General features: G+C 37.6%; 1 protein-coding gene across 2 annotated transcripts in view; it reads left to right on the top strand.

Moving 5' to 3' along the window:
- Positions 1–1,084: 1,084 nt before the first annotated feature.
- The window catches only part of LOC134219848 (uncharacterized), a 35,189-nt gene continuing 25,521 nt past the window's right edge, over positions 1,085–10,752 (top strand). The window contains exons 1-2 of one of the 2 annotated variants that reach the window (XM_062698745.1): positions 1,085–2,315; positions 2,379–2,726. In XM_062698745.1, coding sequence (XP_062554729.1) covers positions 1,754–2,315; positions 2,379–2,726 — 910 coding nt within the window. In that variant the 5' untranslated portion in view covers positions 1,085–1,753. Of the gene's footprint in view, positions 2,727–10,752 lie in introns of both variants that reach the window. The other variant, XM_062698737.1, reaches the window with a different exon arrangement.

Genomic DNA, 10,752 nt, shown 5'->3' with positions numbered 1-10,752 from the left:
CTATCTCAACTTGTCGTATAACGTAGGACCCTTTGATAACCGTCTTTCAAGGCATTGTATCTGTTTTCCATTTGTTTGCTGTCCGGAAACTCAACTAAATTTTTTTAATCGCACCTCCACAACAACCCTGTTTGAAACTATCCCGACTGGGTCCGAACGGTAGTATTTTCTAATATTTTTCAGAACTTTAGACTGTGAGAAAACATTTGACGAAATCGTTTGGTTGATCAATAGGCGGAATCACCATCGACTCTATCGAATTAAAAAAATCCGACTGTGGAGAGGATCTGTCAGTGGTTTTGAGCTACTTCTGAACATGGGTCAATAAAATCCAAATCTAAAGTATAGTCGAATCGCCCTCTGAAGCAGGAGGGTAAAAAATACAAATTTGGATTAACCTGGATCTGATTATTTTAAGAAAGCAATAAACAGTACGTAATGTACACTAATAGGCTAATAGCTTGTTTGAAGCGTAACACATTAATAAAGTTTAAAAAAAAAAAAAAAAAAAAAAAAAAATTGTTTGAAGCGTTCCATGGAAAAAGTTTCAATAAAACAGGCACATTGGAGTGTACTTGAAGACGATGTAATTAGCTGACATCCAACGAAATTTTGAATGGCATAAAAAGATTAAATTAAACGCTAAATTCAAACATTTCTCGCTTAACTTTTCAAAAGGTCCTAAGTAACATTTTTTTCATGATTTAATCTGAATAATGCAATCAACGTATTTCATGTTAATCTGTTGATTGCAATACTCAAATTAAATCATGAAAAAATGTTACTTAGGACCTTTTGAAAAGTTAAGCGAGATTTCATATTCTACCTTGAATTTCAAGGTAATATTGCAATTATATGGGCACAATTTATTGCTTATTCCATAGTTCAGCCGGTGTGCATCCACCGAACGATCTACGAAGATAACCGAAATATTTCGAGAGAGCGATCACCGGCTTTCCTCTCACACTTCACTTTGCAAAGTGAACTGAACAACGAACGGGCGAGTAACTGTTGTTGTTGTTTGTTGTTTTCTTGGCTGTTGGTCGGTTGGGTGCGTCCGAACTGTTGTTCGGTTCATCCCCACAATCATTTCGTTTCGAGAAACGAACGCGAGAGCATGTCAGTGCAGTGCGATAATCCAAACGGAATATTTTGTCCGCAGACACCAGTGTGAAGAACTACATCGTGTGTGTGTTGAACAAGAAGAGTGTATTTTGCTTCGAAGGCGACGTTGCACCAAGCAGGCGACCGGAGCGCTAGAGCTCTATTTCAGCGGAGTGTGGAACAGGACAGAGGAATAACAGCAATAATAAAAGTGTGATTTATTTGAAGCTCCTTCGTCGGGCTCGGCTTTGGATACAGTGCGGATTCAGTGTTGTAGTTCCCAAGGGGATCAAATAACGGTCACGTTTGCTTTGATTAGCGATTAAATTGTATCTATTAGAAGTGATTGATTATATTGTGTGGGCTTATCCATTTCAATCGCATTTTGGTGTTCGCAAATCCGGCGGATTCAACCCTGGTTGGAGATATTTTTTCTCGGTTGCTGCGGTAGTGAAACAGCGCCACTACCGACCAACAGTCGTACTAGGCTTAGAGGTACAGTGAGAAATGGCGACAGCCTCAAAATTGAATTTGATTTCATTGATTTCGGAACGAGTGTGCAATTTTCGGCCCGACCTATAGACACATTGGTGCAAAATTTGTGTGTGTGATTTTGAGCGATTGACAGAGGTTTTGGAAAAGAGGCAAAATGTCGACAAAGGACGTTGAAAAAAATATCGGTTTAGCGCAGTTTGCTACAACCGGAGCGGAGACTGCTGCCGACGAAACCGAAATGATCGGAACAGCGGCAGCAGCGCTCGGTGTGGTGTCCGAACGAACTATCGGCACGGTGAGAGAAACCCGAACGATGAGTGTGGATGCGAACGATTCGGTTGCTTCTCCCACTGTTCGAGTCGTCGGTGGTGGGTTGGTTATGTCCCCCGGGGGTGGAAAAGCGACGGAACACAACAGCGATGGTAGTGACAAAAACAACAGTAAACGTAAAACGCGCCGCGGCAAAACCAAGCGTGGTAAACGGTCGACTAGTTCGCGACCTTACTCGAAGTCCCAATGGAAGTTCCATGTTCCCTTATTGCGGACAACCGCGGCTAACAAACGTCGCGTCAAGTTGACCAGATTGACCGCTGGAAGTTCTAGGATGATCAGCATAACGGACCCATTTATGTTGTCCGATCAGCCACCGCTAGTGCCATACAACACCAATCGCTTCCTGATGGAAGACCACATGCCCCACGTCCTAACGCCCTCAGGTAGAACCCGTGATTCTAGTTTTTCTATAGATTCAGAAGAAAATTATTTCTACTCACTACCAGAGGACGAAGAGGAATTCCTCACCAAGGAGTTCTCCAGCGTGTACGAGGACGCGCGCTCGGAACGGTTGGAAGGGCTCAGCAAGAGCCAGCTGATACAGGAGTACTTGCAGCTGGAGGCCAACTATGAGCAAGTCACGCGACGCTACAACGCCGCCAAATCGCTCCCCATCAAGGAGGAAAACGAAAGTGCTGTGAATATTGCAACGGCGACGACGATGACGACGACTACGGCAAAAGATGCAACCGAGGGAGGCGCGGTGGTGGCGTCTTTGGCTGCACCGCCTGTGGCAGCAATAGATCGACGGCGGCTGGAGGAAAGGATTCGGGAGCTCACTACTGAGAACCTGGGTAAGTGAAAGAACTTTAAAAATAGATGAATGGGCGGGGATGCGTGGGTAAAACGATTACATTATTGTTGAATTAAATATACAAATATAAACGAATTATGATTATATAGACTTGATATTTCATGAAATCGCAAATGAGAATAAGACTTATTTACCGTCATGCTTGAATATTAGAAGATAATATATTTGATTACTTACATACACAGCAAATGATTTTTTAAATTCAACGACGTGTTAAATTGCAACTAATCCCATCAAATGCATAAACACTCGATATTCAATTAAATTTAATTGAATTTCACAAGGAAGCACGGTTTAAATTTATTTCGATTTGAAAGAACAGTTAAATCGATTGATACGTTCATTTGCATGCTCCAAATATGTGCATGAAAATACATTTAAAATCACAACATATTTTTATCTGTGTATGTATGTCAATGGTTTAAAAAAACTGGCATAACTCAAAATATAAAACTTGTTGGATACGACAATTTAAAATTTTCACCTAAAAACCCAAATTTATTTCCCAGTGGTAATGATGCATTTCTAAATTCCATCTGTTGGATTCGACTTAGTGCTGTTGCAGTTAAGACTTCCCAAAATTGATTGCCTACATTTTGACGCTTAAATGCTTTGAAGCGTCTCATGTAAAATTTCAATAGTTTGACTTTTGTTTATACAGTGAACTCTCCCTTAAGCCTCAAATGCAAAATTTGACAGAAAATATATGGGCCATCTGTCAAATCTGCTGCTTCCGTCGCCGTTCCGCTGTATTGCGTGGGGGCCTTTACTCGATATTGAAGAGACCATCCAAATAGGAAGGTATCGTGATAGAGAACACATTTATGTTTTTCTTCCAAAATATCTTAATAACAGTTTTCATAACATGTAAAATATGGTTTAGGGCATTTGACAGAATACCATTTGGCCGAATGCCGTTTGGCTGAATAGTTAAATTTGTGAGTGAGGAGTGAGAAATGAAATGTTTTTTCTCACTGTTTATCTTTAACTTCTCACTTACCTTTAACTCCGCACTTCGCATTTTCACTTCTATTTTCTCAAGGTAATCAGAAAAAGGAAGGAGAAGGAATAGAGATGAAGTTAAAAAATTCCAATTTTTACCTTACTTTTCACTTATCAAGAGAAGAAAAAAATGATCACTGCTCTCGACACATGAATCTTTGCTCTTCTCTTTTGTACTTTTGCGTTTCTCTCTTTTTCGTGTAGATCCGAAATATTATATTCACTTCTCAATGATAACTAAATGGTTTGACTCAATGAGGTCAGGAAAAAGTTGCTCATTGAGTATCTTTGAGCCTCTTTCCGAGGGACGGAATTGGTGGTGGCGTATAAATTTATGATAATTATAATTATAATCCAACGGAAGCCAGTAGGTTATTGTATTTATCGTGTTTGTTTAGAAAACCATTCAATCACTGTCATAATGCGTGTTTAGGACTGTTCCATTTCATTTTTACACGTTGAAGACATTCCCTTAGAAGAGCTTAATAATTTTCATTCAAAATTGAAGCAGTCGAACAAATCTTGTATTAATCGGTCAAAACGATATACACTGCACTATGGTCCAGCATACAGATTTACGCGGAAAGATGAATTTTACGCCAAAACTATATTTTTTAGAAAAAACTGTTGTTCTACAAAATTGTTCGAAATAGTAAAGCCATCATTATGGTTCTACCAAAAAATAGGGTGGCCCATCATATAAAAAAAATTAGAAAATATTTTTTTTATTTCTGAGAATATTGACATGTTATGTTCTACAAAGCGCAGCTCATTCCAATCAATTTTGCTAAAAAAACTTTTTCTGTAGCTCTTAAGTTGGCTGATTTAGAGCAATTTTACCTAATTGGATTAGGGTATACCTCAAAAAAACAGTATTTTTGATCTAATTTTTTTGTTTCAGATTTTTCGAAAAAGTCGTCTTCAGGTGACTTTTAGAGCTCAAAAAAATGCAACTTTTGATGGGTAAATATGCACAATATCTTTTTCCGATCAAAAGTTATAATCATTTTTCTGTCAAAATTACATTTTTTTCATAAGTTGATATCTCCGGTTAGGGCAGACCAAAAAAATATGTTTACACGGCATCTAAAAGAGAAATTAATATTCATTATGTCAAAAAATTGGAAATATGTTATTTTTGCCTTTCTCGTATACTAAGTATACGGTAAAGGCTATATGATCGCTCCAAAAACAAACTTTTTATAGAAGGCCCGGAGACCCATAGTGTTATATACCAATCGACTCAGTTCGACGAATTGAGGTGATGTCTGTGTGTGTGTGTGTGTGTGTGTGTGTGTGTGTGTATGTGTGTGTGTGTGTGTGCGCACAAAACGACTCAAAAAATGTCACTCATTTTTTAGGCACTTATCCTCAACCGATTTGCTCGCAACAAATTGCATTTGACGCAGAATCCTTTCCCATTGTTTCCTATTGAAAATTGGCCACGTTGGACTATGGGATTGGAAGTTATGGCCAAAATACAAATTTATACGTAAATATCGCGTAAAAAATGTCACTCATTTTTCGGGCACTTATCCTCAACCGATTTGCTCGCAACAAATTGCATTCGATGCAGAATCCTTTCCCATTGTTTCCTATTGAAAATTGGCCAGGTCGGACTATGGGATCGGAAATTATGGCCAAAATACAAATTTATACGTAAAAATCGCGTAAAAAATGTCACTCATTTTTCGGGCACTTATCCTAAACAGATTTGCTCGCAACAAATTGCATTCGACGCAGAATCCTTTCCCATTGTTTCCTATTGAAAATTGACCAGGTCGGACTATGGAATCGGAAGTTATGGCCAAACCACCTTTTTTAAATAGAAAAATCAGAAAAGAAAAATGTAACCTATTTTTCGGACACCTAACCTTGATCGATTTACACGCAACAAGTTGCATTCGACGCAGATTCCTATCCCATTGTTTCCTATTGAAATTTGGCCAGATCGAAATATGGGATCAGAAGTTATGGCCGAAACACCATTTTTGCCTTTTGTTTACAAAGTATACAAAAAGGCTATATGTTCGCTCCAAAACCAAACTTTTACAGAAGACCTGGAGACCCATAGTGTTATATACCAATCGACTCAGCTCGATGAACTGAGATGATGTCTCTGTGTGTGTATGTATGTGTGCGCGCGTACCAAAAGTGCAAAAAGTTTAGCTCACTTTTTTGGTACTTATCCTCAACCGATTTGCTTGCAACAAATTTCATTCGACGCAGGATCCTGTCGTTTTGTTTTCTATTGAAAATTTGGAAGATCGGACTATGGGCACAAAAATTATGGCCAAAATGCTTTATGTTATAAAAAAGCGCGTAAAAAAGTCTAGCTCATTTTTAATGCACTTACCCTCAATCGATTTACTCATAACAAATTGCATTGGACGCGAAATCCTATTCTATTATTTTCTATTGAAAATTGGCCAGCTTGGACTATTACCTTAGAAAATATGGCCAAAATACTTTTTGCCTTTCTTGTGCTACAAAGTTGTACCGAAAGGCTATAATTTCTCTCCGAAAACGAACTATCGGATGCTTCCACACTGATACACTTCCCTCCCTCTTCATACGGGAGTTTGGCAGAAGAACGGCCACGAGATTTATATCATAACAAATATTGCCCTCCGCTCGCTTGATGGGAATGGCATTTTCATTTTCTTTTTGTGTAGTCAGAGCTTCAGTTTAACAAACATCCAAATGTGATATCCTTAAAATATATAACTGGGTAAAATACAACAGGGGTATGTACATCAAAAAGATTGGAAAAGGAAAAAAAAGTCTTAGCTACTAGCTCATCTACTTTCAAGCAAACACATTTTACGAAGGTCGAGAAAGGCACCATCACCGCTAGGTGGATTAATCTGGGTTTTTTCAAATAAATTGATATAACTCGACAACGGAAAAAGATACAGACGATATTCTTATAGCAAAACACGCGTTTTGAAAAGCCCCAAAAGTCTTCAGAAGATGACATCCGTGAAAAATAAAAAATGAAATGAGCAGATCATAAATCTTGTTTTTTGAGGGACACCCTAATCCTGGTAAGTAAAATTACTCTAAACAAGTGAGCTTAAGAGCTACATAAAAAGTTTATATAGAAAAGTTGATTGGAAAAAGCTGCGCTACAACTTTGTAGAACATTTTACGTCAATATTCCGCGAAATAAAAAAAATGAAAATTTTACATTTTTATAAAATGGCCCACGCTATTTTTCGGTAACTCTATAACAAGGGCCAAAGTATCCAGAACAACTTTGTAGAACAAATTTTGTTTCTTAAAAGTATGCTTCAGACCGAAAATGCATGTTTTCTCGTAAATCTTGCAATACGATGATAATGATAAAACTTATAAAAAGTGTTAGAGCTGTAGATTTTTTATTTTTCATTTCTCACGAATGTCATCTTCTGAAGACTTTTGGGGCTTTTTACAACGCGTGTTTTGCTATAAGAATATCGTCTGTATCTTTTTCCGTTGTCGAGTTATATTAATTTATTTGAAAAAACATGGTTTTAGTAAAATTGATAAAACTTGAGATAAAAAAATAACATATCCCCAATTTTTTGACATAATGAAGAATATTAATTTATCTTTTAAATGCCGTGTAAACATATTTTTTTGGTCTGCCCTAACCGGAGATATCAACTTATGAAAAAAATGTAATTTTGACAGAAAAACGATTATAACTTTTGGTCAGAAAAAGATATTCTGCATATTTACCCATCAAAAGTTGCATTTTTTTGAGCTCTAAAAGTCACCTGAAGACGACTTTTTCGAGAAATCTAAAACAAAAAAATTAGATCAAAAATACTGTTTTTTTGAGGTACACCCTAATCCAATTAGGTAAAATTGCTCTAAAACAGCCAACTTAAGAGCTACAGAAAAAGTTTTTTTAGCAAAATTGATTGGAATAAGCTACGCTACAACTTTGTAGAACATAACATATCAATATTCCAAGAAATAAAAAAAATATTTCCTAATTTTTTTTATATGATGGGCCACCCTATTTTTTGGTAAAACCATAATGATGGCCTTACTATTTCAAACAATTTTGTAGAACAACAGTTTTTTCTAAAAAATACAGTTTTGGCGTAAAATTCATCTTTCCGCGTAAATCTGTATCCTGGACCATAGTGCACTGGAGTCGCTTTTCATGCGGTTTAATATGAGGCTTCCTTTTTATGCGGATCTGGGGCCTCACGCATTTTAACGCGTTTACACAATATTTTGAAGAAGGTCTTGGTGCCTTTTCCTTTGAGGCATTATAACTTACGAACGGGTTGGTCGATTTGCAACATTTACTCACCAATCGAATCGTTTTGGGCTCTTCTGTGCTATCAAACTCGAACTGAAATTGATCTAGAGTGCGACGCCTCAATCGATTGAATGATTGACAGATCAAAAATCAAACCTGATCGAGATCGGGCAGGTTAGTATAAGCATAAGTACTACAACGCTAGTAGCGCTGTAGTCAATTGAATTAGTTTGCCAAATTATGCTTCAACAAGTTTCAATTGGCAATAATTTATGCATCATGTTGTAGTGCATGTTTTGTTTCTTCACCAACATCGGTTTGACACATGTAGTGCCGGTACTTTGGCTGCCAGGTCGAAGTAACCTACATGTTAGTCACGCAAACAGTAACGACATTAGTAATCTTATACTTTTGAATCAACTGGCAGGTTCGCCTAGTATAAGATAATTTCGTCAATAATCTCTTTGCAATCCAAATTGTAATTGCTAACCAGATAAATGTAGAATTGCCTACATCAAGCCGCCTGTTGCTTAGAAGCAGTAAATAATTAATGTAAAGATAGAATGGTGTTCATTTCTACCTGTTCATGGATGCTATACACGGCCCTTATTCTCATGCTGGTCTCATAAAGATGCGAATGCGGCTATTGTGCGGGTAGCGATGGTATGACAGAAGTGTGTTCTCATTTCTCTGTACGTCCAGTTGGGAAGATCAACAAAAATGATGCTCCTCAAAGAGGCACATTGAGACAAACGGATTCTCTCAAAGAGAGACGCTAAAAGATATTTTAGTTAGATAAAGATAAAGATTGTCGCTTCGGTCCCCTTTGTTCTGCTGTCCGAAACATGTGTGGTACCCAGGGAATCAATATTCGAGCAACGCCTAACAATATACTCTTTATATTCAACAAAGTTTGTTACTGACAAACGCACCTAGCGACAAACCTTTATCAGAACCCGAACACAATATGACAAGAATCATTCGCCTTGCGTGCTCTGATATTTCCGAAAATACGCTGCTAATTTTTTAATCATTGTTCGATTCTCGAATATTCCCATAGAAGCAGAAACTATGATATCATAAAACCGAAATTTTCACTAGAAATAATGCAAAATAACGGGATGAAAAGTTGGCAACAAGATTGTCTTCTTTTTTGTTGCTGACAAAATTTTTCGGATATTTGTCATTATTATCTCCGACAAAAGCAAAGCTTTGTCGTTGGTTCTCTTTTGTCGCAGGCGTATTCCAAAAAAGTTGATTCCCTGGTGGTACCTAACTGTCAAATCGTATGTATTTTTCCTCCATTGACATCTAGATCCCCTATCCTCGCCAGCAAAAGATATTCTGGACAGCGACGACAATCTTTATCTGGTAACTAAAATACCTTTTGAGCCGCTCTTCATATTTCCCACAACGAAGAGCATCTTTTTTTGACGTAAACTACGTCTAAGGGGAAGACTTGGATACAGGGTGTAAAATGAAAATTTCAAAATTGGGACCGTCACGAAATCATGTAAGATTTGTAACATAAATAGGTCCTTTATCTTTCAATGGATTTTAAAGTTTTATAGGGTAAAATGCCCAATAGTGGACTCCCTAGTAGCGGAATTTTGTTTTTTCCTGTCATAAGGAGCCGAAATTTTCAACATAATAATTCTGCTTAATATCTGATACCAAGTTCTGCATCTCCTCTTCACGATACATACATAAAACACTCAAATACACGACGTTATGCGTTGAAATTAAATTTTAAAGTATGACTGAATTCGCCCTATAGTAGACTCCCTGGGGTCCATTATAGGAAATTGCTTGCATATGGTCGACACTTCATTTGATTTTCATGTTTCGTTTCGGGACGTTTTTCTTCCCTATTGTGGACCCCCCAAAATATTCCTATAATGGACACTTTTGTGTTTATTTTTTATAGAATTGTAAAAAAACATCTAATTTTACTTTCCATAGCATTTCCAAAGCATGTAATCATATTATAGGATTGTAAGGTAGGTTCTCCCGATGGAATTTCATAGCAAAATCTTTACATTGTGCTGTAATAATGCAAAAACGGCTGGAGGGTCCACTATTGGTTGGGGGTCTACTATTGGGCACTTTACCCTACATCAATCAATTCGCAAACTCTCCACCGATTTGCCAGTAGTATTGAAACTTTCGATTATCAACGCTAAACTGTTGAACATTTTAGTTCTTTCATGTATCATGCATCCCTTAGAGCCTGTTTCAATCGTTTGGTAATTGCCTACTTTTAGGGTATTATCAATTATTGAACTGGAGTGTATGAATGGGGTGCTCCAGCTGCTAGACAGTGGGTTCCCTACTCCCTCACAGAGTGGGAGGGGTTGCTTAAGCTGGGTAGTAGTGTCGGTGGGATGGTTCCTTCTCTTCTATATAGAGCGGAATGATTGGTTCAGTGTACTATATTTGGTTTTACGTAGTTTACGTTGCGGAAGTTCATCACGGGTATATCCGTGATGTTTTGTTGCTCATTTTTGATGAACTTTTTTTGCTCATTGAGCTCATTGTGCGAGTAAATGCCAAGCCTGCTACTTGGTCCTCTTACTTCTCAGTTCTCACTTCACTTTTCTTACTTTTCACTTCTCGCTTTGTACTTCTCATTTCTCAACATTCACTTCGCACTTCTCGCTCCTCATTTCTCCTTTCTAATTTTTCTTCTCACGTTTCTTTTACTTCTCACTTTGCATTTCACTCACTCACTTTCTTACTTTTTTAT

This window comes from Armigeres subalbatus, chromosome 1 (genome assembly GCF_024139115.2).
Source record: "Armigeres subalbatus isolate Guangzhou_Male chromosome 1, GZ_Asu_2, whole genome shotgun sequence".
NCBI lineage: Eukaryota > Metazoa > Arthropoda > Insecta > Diptera > Culicidae > Armigeres > Armigeres subalbatus.
The sequence above is the reverse complement of the archived record's forward strand: the minus strand, read 5'-3'. Positions and strand labels throughout refer to the sequence as shown.